At 35.3% G+C, this 17,654-nt stretch overlaps 1 protein-coding gene across 1 annotated transcript in view; it reads right to left on the minus strand.

The window, feature by feature from the left end:
* Positions 1-3,693: 3,693 nt before the first annotated feature.
* map3k22 (mitogen-activated protein kinase kinase kinase 22) overlaps positions 3,694-17,654 on the minus strand; it is a 72,774-nt gene continuing 58,813 nt past the window's right edge. The window contains exons 14-18 of the mRNA XM_067377280.1: positions 16,615-16,763; positions 16,400-16,531; positions 10,962-11,091; positions 8,156-8,333; positions 3,694-7,029 (exon numbers count right to left, since the gene is read on the minus strand). Coding sequence (XP_067233381.1) covers positions 6,801-7,029; positions 8,156-8,333; positions 10,962-11,091; positions 16,400-16,531; positions 16,615-16,763 — 818 coding nt within the window. The 3' untranslated portion in view covers positions 3,694-6,800. The remainder of the gene's footprint in view (positions 7,030-8,155; positions 8,334-10,961; positions 11,092-16,399; positions 16,532-16,614; positions 16,764-17,654) is intronic.

A 17,654-nucleotide genomic window follows, 5' to 3' on the forward strand; every position in this document is an offset into this window, starting at 1 on the left:
CATAAATAACATATTTCTCTTAAATATATACATTAATTTGTGTGTATTTATATATACATATTATTTACACACATTACTCACACATATATTATGCAAACTCAAACTTTTATTTTGTATGCGATTAATCGCGATTAATCATTTGACAGCCCTAGATAGAAGCGTGCGTTCAATGGATAGCCTACTATTGTTTAACAACAAGATATTATTGGAAGAAACATCTGTTTCAAAAGTTGTTTTTTGTTTAATCCTCTGACCCTCTTTGTTTAGGAGTTACACTTGCCTTATATACGGTCAAAAGTGACCGAAGCCTTTAAAAGTAACTTTTTTTGTTTTTCAGGAACACCAATGTAATATATTTTTGTTCAATAATATTTTTTGATTATTATGTACAATTTTGAGGGTATTTTATGATACTATGCAATATTTATACAATTTTTTATTAGCTATTTTTCCCCATTGAAAATAATACAAACAATACAAAACTTTTTTTTTCTAATATATTTTAAAAAAAAAATTTCAATTAAAGCAGTATTCCATGTTAAAATAGAGAAGGCATTTAAAATTCATTTTTTTTGAAGGTAGATTGCCATTTGGTGGGAGTAAAAAAAAGGAAAACTTATGCAATGCCATGGTATAATCACTAGATTCCTATAGAGCTCTATAAAGTGGCTTATAAGTTCTCTAGTGGTTTTTAGACACAAATACTTATTTTTATTAAGTTTTGCATTTGGATTTATATTTAGACATTCATATCATGTCCTTGATTTCACTAAGTCACCAAGTGTCATTTCATTCCGATGAAGCTACGATTTTTAACATTTCAAAATATAAAATGTTTTGGTCAAAAATGACCAAAGAGGGCCAGAGGGACTACATTCAGAACCTTTATACAGTGCATGCCTGCATTGTGAAGACAAGTCCGTCACAGCCTTGTTTTCATCCATATTAAATTCAATATGGCGTCTAATATGCCAAAGGTCTATTGTTAGTTAAAGTTAGCTAATTGGTAAAGTTAAAGGTGCAATAAGTGATTCTCTACAGAAAAGTTATGCTGGTTGAAATTCTCATATCCTGATAACAATCATATGTTAAGCGGTCTAAAATTTATTTATATATCGTCTGTGGAAGGCGTAGGACCATAAAATGTTTGTTCAATCATTGCATTTGGTCCGAAAGAAATGACACCATGTGTTTCCTGTCAGTCACTGTGTGTTTGCATACCACTGCGCAGCCTGTTCATGCAGACATCATACGTCATCAGTGCGTTCACGAGACAAAACAAGAATGGCAGTCAAACAGCAACAACCTAGCTTTAGTTTAGTAGTACTGTTACTCACTGTACTGTAAAGTGTTTCACCGGTGAATGACAAATGATGTAATCATTCGTCTTCTCTGGTCGTGCGCGTTCATGTGTTTTGGAGGAGGCGTGGCTTAGGACGGCAGGGAGGGTGGGATCATATACAGTGGGTACGGAAAGTATTCAGAACCCCTTAAATTTTTCACTCTTTGTTATATTGCAGCCATTTGCTAAAATCATTTAAGTACATTTTTCCTCATTAATGTACACACAGCACCCCATATTGACAGAAAAACACAGAATTGTTGACATTTTTGCAGATTTATTAAAAAAGAAAAACTGAAATATCACATGGTCCTAAGTATTCAGACCCTTTGCTGTGACACTCATATATTTAATTCAGGTGTTGTCCACTTCTTCTGATCATCCTTGAGATGGTTCTACACCTTCATTTGAGTCCAGCTGTGTTTGATTATACTGATTGGACTTGATTAGGAAAGCCACACACCTGTCTATATAAGACCTTACAGCTCACAGTGCATGTCGGAGCAAATGAGAATCATGAGGTCAAATGAACTGCCTGAAGAGCTCAGAGACAGAATTGTGGCAAGGCACAGATCTGGACAAGGTTACAAAATAATTTCTGCTGTACTTAAGGTTCCCAAGAGCACAGTGGCCTCCATAATCCTTAAATGGAAGACGTTTGGGACGACCAGAACCCTTCCTAGAGCTGGCCGTCCGACCAAACTGAGCTATCGGGGGAGAAGAGCCTTGGTGAGAGATGTAAAGAAGAACCCAAAATCACTGTGGCTGAGCTCCAGAGATGCAGTCAGGAGATGGGAGAAAGTTGTAGAAAGTCAACCATCACTGCAGCCCTCCACCAGTTGGGGCTTTATGGCAGAGTGGCCCGACGGAAGCCTCTCCTCAGTGCAAGACACATGAAAGCCCGCATGGAGTTTGCCAAGATGGTGAGAAATAAGATTCTCTGGTCTGATGAGACCAAGATAGCATTTTTTGGCCTTAATTCTAAGCGGTATGTGTGGAGAAAACCAGGCACTGCTCATCACCTGTCCAATACAGTCCCAACAGTGAAGCATGGTGGTGGCAGCATCTTGCTGTGGGGGTGTTTTTCAGCTGCAGGGACAGGACGACTGGTTGCAATCGAGGGAAAGATGAATGCGGCCAAGTACAGGGATATCCTGGACGAAAACCTTCTCCAGAGTGCTCAGGACCTCAGACTGGGCCGAAGGTTTACCTTCCAACAAGACAATGACCCTAAGCACACAGCTAAAATAACGAAGGAGTGGCTTCACAACAACTCTGTGACTGTTCTTGAATGGCTCAGCCAGAGCCCTGACTTAAACCCAATTGAGCATCTCTGGAGAGACCTAAAAATGTCTGTCCACCAACGTTTACCATCCAACCTGACAGAACTGGAGAGGATCTGCAAGGAGGAATGGAATCTGCAGGGCTCTGGCAGAGGATCTCCAAATCCAGGTGTGAAAAACTTGTTGCATCTTTCCCAAAAAGACTCATGGCTGTATTAGATCAAAAGGGTGCTTCTACTAAATACTGAGCAAAGGGTCTGAATACTTAGGACCATGTGATATTTCAGTTTTTCTTTTTTAATAAATCTGCAAAAATGTCAACAATTCTGTGTTTTTCTGTCAATATGGGGTGCTGTGTGTACATTAATGAGGAAAAAAATGAATTTAAATGATTTTAGCAAATGGCTGCAATATAACAAAGAGTGAAAAATTTAAGGGGGTCTGAATACTTTCCGTACCCACTGTACTTTTAATGCAAATGGGCTAAAGTTAGCATTTCCCAGATCACCTATTGCAGCTTTACAGCTTTAACTAATAGGACCTTATTGTACAATTTTGCTACTGACAAAATTAATAACATTTACATTTTTCCCAGTTAAAACCCAAATAAAAAATGACAAAATAATATGACACAGAAGCTGGTTATAGACAATAAATTTATTTATTCAAATGTACAAAATCACTGATAAATGTTTTCAGGCTTTTTCATCAAGGCAGCACCGAATTCTCCATTCTTAGCCCCTCAAAAACCAGTGTGGTCTGGTTCACCCTCAGCTGAGATCATCTGAAACCCAGACCTCTCCACAATCATAATATACTGTGACTAAGGTATTTTGTATATAATGAAACATCATGACAGCTTGATACAGTATCTATTTACAATACAATCATCTTCAGCATCAAAGTGTCTTTTACAGCATCACTGTGTGATACTGAAACCATCTGAAGGACATCAGAAAACACATTCCACCGTTAAATGTTTTTAAAATGACTGACCTCTCAGAATAAGGGCATCAGAGAAGGCACTAATCGCAACAAGAATTGCTGCTGGTGTATTTCTCGAGTTCAAAAAAAAAAAAAAAACAGCAATCATAGTATCAAGTGTTTTTAAATTCTTACATTTACATTCGAACAAAATCGAAATAATATGCCATTTAAAACAATGTACATTTAACATTTTTGTTACATTGTGTCCATATTCATGATATAATGATGACAACAAAAAAGCTGGCATGTTTTGAGCTGACAAAAGAAAGAAGCTCACTAATATAGGTTACAAATCAAGACAGCGACTGTTTCAGCAACACTGAACAGTGTCCAAATTCATAATTCAAGCATATTGCTCTTTGGTTGTATTTGACGGAGCGAACAGTACAAGAATGCTAACACACCAGCCGTAGTAGTCTTCTCTAAATATTGCTTTGACACTTTAGGGTAATTTTTATAACAATACAAAAAGTTCGGTATCATCATTCCAAACATGGAAAAAAAGAAAAAAAAAAAAAAGTATAAAAATATTCATTAAATCTCAGGTGATTATCCTATGTGCTCTATGCATGAGTCCAAGAGTGCAATGGGAATGTATTTACAGTGATTAACTCTGGGTAAAGAGTGCTTTAAGTAAAACTTTACATAATATAAAAAGACGCGTTTATACAGTCTTCATTAGCTGAAAAGACATGAAATAGTGACATTTCTCTGTCTCATACTGTACCACTTTGGTGGTTGCATACGTCTTATTCTGTGTCACTCTTATTTGGTTAGATTCTAACCATCAAACACCGTAATCTTAACAAAAATTACTCAGACGAGTATTGTACAGTACATCTATCATTATATTTGCTCCATGAGGTCTTTTCTATGCACTTTCAATGACACTCAGGATTGGACCCAGGGATACAGAGGTACATGAGCCATAATCAAAATCAACTCTCTTTTATGACCGAATGAATTCTGCTATACAAAAGACCACGTTTAACTCTTGCCACCTTAAAATGACACTAATACATTTGTGCCAAATTCAGGCCCTGTGTGATTTGTTCAGCAACCCCTGTAGTAACGCATCAAAGCGCTTGGGCTGGTTTCAAGTGCATCAGGGGATCCGATTATGTCAACCGGCAGTAATGCATGTAAACTATGCTATTGTGATCAGTATTTTTGACCAGTGACACATTATGTGCCAATCTGTGCCAGTATACTAAGTGTTGGCACTTTGGATGTATTGTAGCATCCTAGGAAAGCTGGTTCAATCCCTAGACACAGGCTCTGTCCCAAATTGCACAGGGGTAGGGTGACAACCTGGTTATTGCTGGACAGTAATGTGTTTTTGCGGAACAATGCGGGAGAGATAAATGTACTACTATTGTACAATGCAAATATTGGTTTACATTAGTTGGGAAGCCTATTTGCAATCACTTTGGATGATCATGTTTTAAATCATCAACAAGCTTTGTTAATTGTGACTGGCACTCCCAGGTATGAGTGATACAATGTCATTTACTCTACAGGAGCTATTCAGTCTGCTAAATATAATGAACTGAATAACAGGCTAGTAGTAAAAATCACATTTTAGACTAATTTAATTAGACTATGCAAACAAATGTGTTTTGAAAATTTTTTTTGTTGGATCTGGCAGGTTTAATAAGGATGTTATCCAGTACATGTCTAGAAGAAGTCCTGGCTGGTGTAGCTATATTTAATGAGTTTGAATGATTTCCACATTGGTTCTTTTGCTCCATCTACACAGTTGTCGTCAGCGGGAAAAAGGATGCGGGACAGAGCTCCCAATTATGTGACTCTCCCAGTCATCCTACACCGGGGTCAATGACAAATACAAGTGTCCATATAAAGAAAAGTAAATATCTTTAAAAATGTAATTTAAAAACTTCAATTTTCAGAAAAGTATTCTTATTCTTACATATGGTTTTAAAAAAAAACTTTTATACCTTTTTCAAGAAATTTAACGACTATAAAAATGTAATGTGGTGTAACCATCAAGTAAAAAATAAAAAAATAATATAATTTCCTTGCACATTAAATACATAATTATTTGTGATTGTGATTTTAATAAAAAATAACACTATTTTTGTGATTATTCAAAAAAAAAAAAATTTTTTAGAAAAATAAATAACTGATTAAATCAGAATTATTATTAAGGTTTTGGGGTGACACATCACATGATGTTTTGAAACCTGAATAATTATTATTTTTAATCAAATAATGAAATATTATGCCAAACTACTACGTTTTTTTCCCCCAATAACTGAATTATTTCAATGAGACTTTTCTTCATTATGATATAAGGACAGTTGTATTTAATTGTATTTAAGTAATTTAAATTATTTATTATTTTTTTAAATGTCATTTTTATGTCATTGACCTACTCTCAGCTCGCACCATCCTTTGAGGTGAGGTATGAATACTTTGTCGCAAAGGATGTTGGGTAATAGTGTGGAGTGAACGACTGGGATTCAGACTGTGATGCACATTTCCAGTTATGAACATCACAAATCTAGTAAAGTTTTTCATGTTTTCATTTAAAAAAAACAAAACATACATTTATAACAGCATACTGTGTGTTATATTACCTTGGCAGTAAATTGCAAATAAAATGTTATGAATAAACACTCTTGTGAGAGTGTTTCTAATACAATGGTGTGACGGCAATTTTGACATCATTCTCTCTGACCAACAAAATCAATCTCTCGATATTTCTCCCTCTTTTGGAAAGTCATGGATTTTCCATCTTGGATTTTTTCTTTAGCTTTTGGAAGAAATTGGAATACAAACATTATATTTGCTATCGTCCCCCGTTCACCACTAAAGAAGTTTAGTTCAAACTGTTTATCCAACGACTTCTGCTTCTGAAAACCCCGGAAATGTGAAAAGAGTGCATTCAGCGAAAGGGCACAAGTGCATCATTTGGGACAGAGCTATGCATAATTATGATTAACAATACGGGAAGTGCTAGTATTCGTTTTTTCCGTCCATAGTTTCCCTCTTCACATGATATTTTTCGAGCTGCATTGAGGAGATCTGAAATACACATCCCCTCTTTATGGTCAAGTTTGTTCTTAGTTGGCTAGTTGATGGGTTTCTCCAGACCCTGGAAGGCAGAGTGGTGATTGTTCACGGACAGGTGTGGGGTTTTTCCTGGGGATGCCAGAGATTCAAGATCAAAAGCTGCCCTGGACAAAGGGGTGACTGAGAAGCCCCTCAGCAGTGGGCCGCCATTTCTCTTCCACAAAGATCTGCCGCAGGAAGTCCCTGCATGCGTCGGACACACCCTCAGGCAGGTTTGGCTTGGTCGGCTGGGTTGCGATCTTGAAAATGGCTGCCATTGCTTCATATTCAGCCCATGGGGGCTTCTGAGTTAGCATCTCTACGACCGTGCAGGCAACACTCCTGAGGAGAGAGAGATGTAAGGCACTGTTAGCTAACAAATGCTGTGTTTCCATTCACATATTTTTATGTGCATTTTAGGATGGAAATGCCAAGATGCGCATTCAAATTTAAACTGTGCATAACAAGGTGCACGCTCAATTGAGGTGAATAAAATTTGATAAGAAAACATTTCTAAGCCTGTATGAAAATCTGGCCCTTATTATGTAGGGGAAAAAAGAGTCAAAGGCCTTCCTGATTGTAGCAACTTTTATTATTTTTAGAGCTGTCAAGCAATTAAAATTTTTAATCTAATTAATTGCACGATGTGGCGATTAATTAATATAATCACAAATGAATCGCACATCAAATTTGGCAGAGCAATTACCCCCAAAGGATAATTAATAAAGTCATTATTGTGTTAAATGAGAAAAGCATCAAATATTCATTATACAAGCTTTAGAAAGAAATATTTGATTTGATTCAACATAGAATGTGTAACACAAACTTTTAGGCTTCAACAGCTATGAGGGTGAGTAAATGATGATAGAATTGTCATATTTGGGTGAACTATACCTTTAATGGGTTTTTATTAATATGGAAATATGCAATTATTAGTATTTTTTTAAATTAAATTATTTGAGTCATTCATTCATTCGATTTGTTCAAACGGCTGATTCATTCAGGAATAAAGTAAATGGCTATCTTTATGAAGGGGTTATTGAATCATTCATTCACCTAATTGATTCGCTCAAAACACGGATTCATTCAGAAACAGTTTTGCTGGCTTTACAGGTAATATTTTCGTTGAGAGAATTGAGCAAAAGCAGACAATATTGTGCCTAAAATATTAACTTATTTATTGAACTGTTGTATGAATTTAACATCACATTTGCTATTCGGGACAAAAACAGCATGTGATATTGCGCTCGTTACTCGTGTGATAATGCTTAACTATATCATATGATATAAATATGAGACAAAAACTCATTCAGGGGCATCTCTGCTCTGATATCTTGAATTTTAGGAGCTGAATAAATTATTATGCCCTAATTATTTTCTTATTGATACTTTGTGCTAATTTTACGAGGAAGTGAAGGACACATGGGATGGAAATTCACACGTTTTATGCTAGTGCATCAGCTCTCACCAAATATCTGCTTTGCGTCCGTATCCTTCTCCATTAATGACTTCCGGGCTCATCCAGTAGGGGGTGCCGGTGACCGATTTGATTCCCGTCCCGGACATACAGATGGTCTGAATGCGCTTGCTAGCCCCAAAATCTCCCAGCTTCACATTTCCAGAGGAGTCCCTCAGAATGTTTGCGCCTGTGAGGAAACACATGTAGATTGAGTTACACCAGTAGAGATGTTTGTAAGACCAATGATGACAACTGCATAAAATTATAAGCTGCCTATGGCTGACGGCGTTTGAAGTTTGAGACGCAGTCTTTCTTCCCACGCTTCTAGTCGGAGTGATTTTCCGTTGCTTTAGCTGTGTTGCCTGTGAGATTTGTGCTTGTTTGAGTAGTGACTAATTCCCACCAGCCACAAGATTTCCACACCCTGATAGTCTCACTGTATTGTGAACTGAAAATTAAGAAAAAATATGAGAGGAAAGACAGAGACTCCTTCCTTCTTGTGGATATTTCCAATGGAGGATCTTTGGTTTGTGGGAATGACAGAGACTGTATCGGTCACACATACAAAAATGATATTTTGTGTTACATTATCTGTTTGTTCATCATGTGGCTTTCTATTTTACCACATGTATTATGATGGATATCAGTTCATTTTAAGGTAAAAGGTAACTTGGTATTTTAACATCGCTTAATTTAATATATGGGCCATTCTATAGAATTGGTTCAAAGTCAGAGTTGGAAACATCTTTTTCCACAAATGTTGTATGTATGCAAATAGTATAACATCCAAGGTACACATTTCTAGTAATTGTACAGTTAATTCTCATATTGCATTTTCAGAAAGTTTTGGAATATTTTGTCCTCTTCCCAAATTCGTCACTACCGAAACACAACAATAAAAAATGTAATAAGAAAGTTTACATTGACCTATTAAGATTTTGTTTACATATACCTTGTAAATATATTTTTTGCTCTTTTTTAAAAAAAAAAAAAAAGTTTTCACAGGTAAATCACTATCAATTACAATTTTAACAATATTTCAAGTGTAATTTATGAGATTTGTTGTACTTTGAATCCAATCTTTCTTTGTAAAAGGCATAAAGTTTATCATACTGATTTCATTATATATACATTAAACCAAACATCTTAGTTGATAATTCAATATACTTTATTTTTGACAAAACATCCCATGTTTCGGTCATGACTGCACATTTTCAGTAGTGACAGCAATGTTTTAGAAGCAACCACATCATATTACAGAATTTTAACTCAAAACACTAATGACTTGCATAATAAAACATACTAAAATCCTAATGATTTGCATAACTGTACTAAAATGTATGTCACTACCAAAACAATGATGTTCATACCGAAACAGTTAGGACAATTTTAGATACTTTTAAGCCGAGCTCAAAGATGCTAATCAGTACATGGTTACCTAGCACAGTTTTGAACAGTTGTACACACATAAAAACTAAATTTTATCGAATAACACACAAAATAAAAAAATGATGTCACTACCGAAACTTCACCACATGTTTCGGTCATGACTGTTTCGGTAGTGAAAATTTTCGATACTTTTGAATATAGCTCAAAGATGCTAATCAGCACATGGTTAACTAGCACAGTTCTGAACAGTTGTACACACACAAAAACAAAATGTTATGGAATAACACTCAAAAAAGTTTGCTTAATTGCAGAAAACAGGTGTTTGGTAGTGACATTCCTTAAAGTTACACACAGATTTTCAGACTTTTGAACATATTCAACTCAAAATGATGGTACCTATCTACTATGAAAGAGAGTCTATGAGAAGGAGGGACACAGGAATATTTCCTGATCAAAAATGTAGAAGTGTGGTTAAATTTGGTCTCAGCCAATAGACTAAAACTGTTTGAAAAATGTGAAAAATGGAAAAAATTATTTCAGTATTATTTTCACAAGTTGAATTTTAGGGGTTAGGGTTCAGGACAGCCACCTCCCAATTGAAAGTACCCAGTAAATGATGATTTTATATAGATTAAGCTTACTGATATTTTAAATATTATTGTGGGATTCAGTAGATAATAGAAAGATCTTAGAAAAAAATTAAAATTTGAATACTTGAATGCTTTTTAAATTTGTTTTTTGGTTGTGGGACAGCAGTTTGCACCAGTTCTGTAGAATGGCCCATATGCGGTCATATCATATGCTGTACAACATACAGGCACCATACGTCATCCATTACCTGATACATTATTACTGCATTTTTTTTACAGTGAATTTTATGGTAGCCACAGCTGCCATTTTTATTGTAAATTTAAAAGGATAATTTTTACAGTCATTTAAAACTTTTTGGGTGAAATGTTCTGCTTAAAATGTTTGTGCCACATTTCTTTAAACAAATAAATGTGACTTGGTTTGCAATTTTTATTCCTTTTATGTAGTACAATGCCATTCATACATTCTGAAGTCTTTTTGGGACCACTTGTTGCTTTCTTAATAAATTGAGAGATTAAAGAGTGTCCATGTCTAGTAGAAGCAATGCAGACACTGTCTGGTAAATACATATGATTTAGAGGATGTGTTTAATGTTGATGCTTAAAAGAAATACCTAATAGACAGGTTGTTAATTCTAGTCAGAGTTCAGCCCTAAAGTCTGAAGGAATGCAAAACCTTTCCCTCTTGCTATTTTTGGCAATACCTAATGGAAGTACGAACACAACTCTACTTAATAACAAGAGATGTATTTTAGGTAGTGCAGTGGAAGAGACACTATCCTTTAGATTTACATTGCAAAGCAACAGCCTACTGCTCTTAGCCGAAGGTGATTTACCTTTGATGTCTCTGTGTACGATCATGTTGCTGTGCAAATAGTGGACTCCCTGTAGGATCTGTCGGGTGTATCTGCGGGTGACTTTTTCAGTCAGCGCTCCGTACGCCTTCAGTTGGTCTTTAATAGAGCCCTAGACACACATGGACACACAAATTTATCATACTGTTCAACAGAGTGCTATTAAACAAGAGCAACAAATCTCACTTGAATTCAGATACCATATTCAGCATACAAAGTATGCATGTGTTTTATTCTCTAAAAGTAGAAAAACTATAAAAACTTTGTATTTTTATTTGGAAACTTAAAAAACAAGCTTTCAGCATAATGCTTTGGCAGGAAACATAAAAACAGGATTCAAACCTGTTTATCAAAGGATACAGTGCAATGGAAAATGGTTTGACCCCTTCCAGATTTCCTGATTGCAAATGTTTTGCTGTTTTATTTTTGTTCATACTGTATGCAGTAACAAGCATGTATTAAATAACACGCACAAAGTATAAGAATTTGCTGTGTAACTCTTAATTTGTTTCTTGTTGAGTGGATGATAAAAACAAATGCAAAATATTTCTCTCTATATATATATATATATATATATATATTTCTATATATATATAGATATATAGATATATATAAATATTTAGATTTTTTATTTATATATATATATTATATATATATCTATATATATATATATATATAATATATATATATAAATAAAAAATCTAAATATTTATATATATCTATATATCTATATATATATATATATATATATATATCTATATATATATATATATATATATATATATATATATATATATATATATATATATATTAACATTTGCTAACTACAATAGTTTACATGAAATAAAAATAGGAAATACTTCTTACAGTAGTTAATGTGTTAAATCTGTTAATATTTCATAAATCTGAGCTAAACTGAAATAACAATGAACAGTTTTATTAAATATTATTTAATTCTAATAACAATTTTTATTAATTAAAATTCACACAAATATTAATAAATACTGTAACGAATGTACTGTTAATTGTTAGATAATGCATTATGCATAATAAAGTTAAAATTTAAAATAAATTAGAATTAGATATTTAATTTATATTTAAAATAAATTTATATTTATTTTATATCTAATTACTGTATATACATTTAATCATACACCACTATTAATAATATTAACAATAAAAAATATTTAATAGTACTAACCTGTGTAAAATATAATTAAAAAATAAAATAATTTATATATTTATATATATATTTATATATATATATATATATATATATATATATATATATATATATATATATATAATATTTGTGCCTGATTTCCTTCATTATAGAAAGACAGAATTTCTTCAATGTGTAAGCAAAATGGACAAATTAATCAGAGTTGAATCAAATGAAATTGAAATTGGAATCTAAACCAATCAAGAGCTTGAATTGAATTGAATCAAATTTAATAAGGAAACTCGTATCGATACCATTATTATTTTCTTTTCTTTCAGGAGCTAAAAAACCCCCCACAGTTAACGTGCCAAAAAAAACACTATTAGCGGGCACATTCTCAATTCCTCCTTTGTGTGTTTCAAGAAAATATATGTGTGTGCGTGTGTGTATTACATATTTAAGTCCAGTGTTTGCAAGGAAGTCACACTCAGATGTGTTTACAAAACTGGAGCTGGAAGTGTATACTTTGTCAGGACTCTGAACTTTTTTTTTAGCTTTCTGGAAAAACAGATCATAGTGCCAAACGTTCCTCACATGTGTCTGTGTTTCTTTGAAACACTGGCCCAAACAAAGTTCATATTTCCTCGGCTTTCCTGTTTACACCCCTCGCCGAAGAAACAATGTCTCCTCAAGGACAACATTGTGAAACACCTGTGACGCAAGCTACAATGCCTTCCTAGCAATAATACATTCGCACAGCTCCTTCCAAATAGTAATATTTTGTATTATGAAGTTCCACAATGTCCTTTTTAATTTATTAAAATGAAGCAATGTGTACCGCACATGCAATCCTACTGTAATACATTACTACAGGCTCTAGCGTTCTTCTGATCCCTCATTATGCAATACATTTCTCACCTCATGTAACCCTATTCCACATCCTACTCATTCAAACTCTTTCTCTCTTTCTCCTGTTCCCTTCACCTCTGCTCTTATCAGGAGACAGCAGTGCTGTGCCGAGGCTGGTGGCTTTGGCTCTGAGCAGCGATGCATCTGTCTGCCAGAGACCTTGGTGAAACATTCCCCTTTACCAGACAATATGTGACTAAGACACTCAGTCTGCGCATATTAAAATCGAGCTGACAGATGGGACAGACCACGTCTGACGCTCATTAAAACACCCATTTGCAGAGAAAATGAACTCGTAAAGCTGTGCGGTTGTGCTGACAAAGAACACTGTGGATATGTTCATAAGCCAGTGACATTTTGGAGTGGGTCTGTCATTATTTGGAAAACGCAGATTCATTGTAAGTTTAACAATGTCATTTTCTTGAAACAAACAAAAGAAGGAATTGAGAATGCGCTAATAGTGTTGTTTTTTTGTACGTTATCTGTGGGGGTTTTTAGCTCCTAAAGAAAAGAAATTAGGAATGGTATCAATAGGGGTTTCCTTATTAAATTTGATTCGATTCACAAGCTCTTGATTGGTTTAGATTCCAATTTCAATTTCATGTAATTCAACTCTGATTAATTTGTCCATTTTGCTTACACATTGAAGAAATTCTGTCTTTCTATAATGTTGTAAACTTGTCACATTGTCTGGTCTGATTCACTAAAAAGAACCAGTTCATAAGAGTCATTTGTGAATCGAGCTACACTGCTTGTGCTTTTAGTGTTTTGATTCACTAAAAGGAACTGGTTCATATGAGTAATTTGTTTGTGAATCAGGCTACACTGGTTCTGCTTCACTAAAAGGAACTAGTCTGGTTCATAAGAATCATTTGTTCGAGAATCATCCAAGATGATGCACTTAATTAACCAAAAAAACTAAGTGTGGAATATTGTTCACTTCATGCACTCAAATGTCGCAGCTTTAATTATGTAGCGGAGGGGTAGGGGCTTTCAGACTCCGATGTTGAATGAGAAAATAACCTTATAAAACTCATACATAGTGCATACATTGAGTTCATAGTGCAGAAGTACATAGTGTGTAAGTGTATATTGTTTAGGGTTGTCAAAAGTACTAACAAGTCAGTACTGAAATTTTAAAAATGTGATGATACCAGCACTTCCCCCTAGCATTTTGCATTTTTCCCACCAGCATTTCCCCCTTAGCAATGGTATTGGCCATTGTGTTCATGTACTCAACAGATATGTCTGATTGCTTATACAAATACACACGGGAGCGTTTGAAAGCAGGCATCTATCAGCGGATCGGTCTATCAGTGGATATATTTGAGCTCTGCTGATAGACGCCTGCTTTCAATCGCTCCCGTGTGTATCTGTGTTCTGGTGAAGAGCGTCAAAGATGTCTATTTACAACATGTTTTTGAAGCGTTGATCACTGTAGCCAAGCACAGACATATTTGTTAAAGGTGCCATAGAACTTTTTTTTAAAAGATGTAATATAAGTCTAAGGTGTCCCCTGAATGTGTCTGTGAAGTTTCAGCTCAAAATACCCAATAGATTTTTTTTAAATTCATTTTTTTAACTGCCTATTTTGTGGCATAATTAGACATGAGCCGATTCAGGGTGTATGGCCCTTTAATTCTTGTGCTCCCCCGCCCCCGGAGCTTGCGCTTGCCTTGAACAACATAAAAAAAGGTTCAAACAGCTAATATAACCCTCAAAATGGATCTTTACAAAGTGTTTGCCATGCAGCATGTCTAATCGCGTAAGTACAGTGTTTATTTTGATGTTTACATTGATTCTGAATGAGTTTGAGGCTGTGCTCCATGGCTAACGGCTAATGCTACACTGTTGGAGAGATTTATAAATAATGAAGTTGTGTTTATTTATTATACAAACTGCAAGTGTTTAAAAATGAAAATAGTGACGGCTCTTGTCTCCGTGAATACAGTAAGAAACGATGGCAACTTTAACCACATTTAACAGTACATTAGCAACATGCTAACAAAACATTTAGAAAGACAATTTACAAATATCACTAAAAATATCATGATATCATGAATCATGTCAGTTATTATCGCTCCATCTGCCATTTTTCGCCATTGTCCTTGCTTTCTTACCTAGTCTGTTGATTCAGCTCTGCACAGATCCAGACTTTACTGGCTGTCCTTGTCTAATGCCTTTCATAATGTTGGGAACATGAGCTGGCATATGCAAATATTGGGGGCGTACACCCCGACTGTTACGTAACAGTCGGTGTTATGTTGAGATTCGCCTGTTCTTCGGAGGTCTTTTAAACAAATGAGATTTATATAAGAAGGAGGAAACAATGGAGTTTGAGACTCACTGTATGTCATTTCCATGTACTGAACTCTTGTTATTAACTATGCCGAGGTAAATTCAATTTTTGAATCTAGGGCACCTTTAAGCGCGTGAACACAGTGGCCAATCATGTGTTTAAGAATCTGCTCAACAGCACTCAAAATGCTATGGGGAAATGCTGATATAGTCACATTTTTTTAAAATTTCAGTACCGACTTGGTACCGAAGTCGGTACTTTTGACAACCCTAATAGTGTATAGTGCGTCATCTGGGACACAACTTAGTCTTTCTTTATGTTTTGATTCACTAAATACACTGGTCTTGCTGTACTTTCTGATTCACTAAATGAACCAGTTCATAAGAGTCATTTATTCATGAACTGGGATACAATGAAAGTTTTGATTCACCAAAAGGAACCGAATAATTTGTTTGTAAATCGGGGTAAACTGGATGTGCTGTATGTTTTGATTCAACCATGTTTTATGTTTTAATTCATTAAAAGGACTTTTTGTCATTTGTTCATGAATCGGGCTACAATTATACTATTTTCAATAGAAATACATTCCTTGACATTATTTCATGGCCCACTGTCTTTTCATGTTGTCCAACGGTGGATATTAACAGCACCAAACAAACAATGCTAAGTTTTGTAAATAAGGTGCAATATATTGGCCTAATTTACATAGAAACAAAGAGTGTTAGTGCTAAAAAGATTTCATTTAGATATATAGTGCCTGGTTAAACAGCATTGTCAATGGTCAATGAATAAGATGCATGTTTTTGTGCTGAAATCTTTCATGCAAATCTGGTTGTTTGGTGAATTTACCCAAAGATGTATTTGTTTTCTCATTCGTACCATGGTATGCATGAAGTCTACATAAACTTAAACAAAATAATTAACGTAACGAACAATAATAGACACTGAGAGCCTGAAACTAATGTGTGTAAGTCATTCTAAAAGTAACATTTCCTCCAATAATAGCAATAACAGAGCAAACACAATATGCTCTGTGTGGTTTATACACACCCCAGGCATGAATTCCACAAAGATGGACAGTTTTCTCTGCACCGGATCACGCAAGCAGCCGTAATACTGCACTATACGCTCGTGACGCAGGTTCTTCAACAGCTGAATCTCACACTCCAGTGCATTCACTTCCTGTGGAGTGAGACAAAGAGAAAATTCAGAAAGTCTATTCAGTGCATAAATACTGTCACCATCTGAGTCCGCTTCTTACTTACCTTGCTGGTCTCCTGACAGTCAGGGTCAAAGGGCACCTGCTTGGCCGCCAGCTCACGTCCCGTGTCGACATCGTAGCAGAGGTAGACCTCGCCGAAAGCGCCCCGACCGAGCAGTTTCCCCTGACGCCAGTTTACCGGAGCCCTTGGGGCTGAGGGTTAGAAGAAACAAACCACTTTAACCTCACCAGCACGCTGCAGACTGTAACTCAAACCAGACGAAATCACAGACAGACTAGCTGACGACACCAAGTCAAACCGCAACTGTATTTACAACTGGATGCTATGCAGATTTATACTTTCAGATTTATTTGCAACTGTTCCCCTCTCAGGCAATAAACTAAGGTTTACATGAACTGAGAGGCAGACAGTGAGCTATTGGCAGTCGCTGCAAGTTAATCAAAACTAAGTAATACACACCTGAATATTCTTTAAATCAAGGTGGTGTTGAACTGAAGCAAATCCTTCAGAGTGTATTTAAAAAAAAAAAAAAACATTAATACAACGTCTCTCTACAGTACACATTTGCAGCATGACTGATGGCTATCATGAGCCACATACATAATAGCACAATATGTGTCTGCATTTAATATTTCTGCTATTGTTCTCTAAACATGCTGCATGGATCTAATCTTAGATAGATGAACTTTATGTCTGGATGCAGTTAAACTACTCCCAAGTCTGAGAACAACCCTCGCCAGACAAGATTTACGCATCTCTCGGATTCATTTACCGCTTACTCTATGACGGACACGTTTGCGTCAGCATTTACGATCATCTTAATCAGCTTAGTGTTCCTATAATGATATTTGACATGATGCTATCTGAATAGTTTATGGAGGATCTGGGGGGAAAAAACCCGCAGGCAGACAGTAGAGAAGAGCATTCATGTTCATCCGTCAAATTCAGGCGCCCGTCCTAGATTAATGGAGCTGATTAAAGAGCCTGTTTATTCATTGTGTAGTTTTTGTTTGTATATTTTTTCATTGTTTTTCACTGTATTGTTGTCTGCTTTTATTTGTGTGTAAAATATAAACATGAAA

The sequence above is a fragment of the Chanodichthys erythropterus genome, chromosome 23 (genome assembly GCF_024489055.1).
Source record: "Chanodichthys erythropterus isolate Z2021 chromosome 23, ASM2448905v1, whole genome shotgun sequence".
Classification (NCBI taxonomy): Eukaryota; Metazoa; Chordata; class Actinopteri; order Cypriniformes; family Xenocyprididae; genus Chanodichthys; species Chanodichthys erythropterus.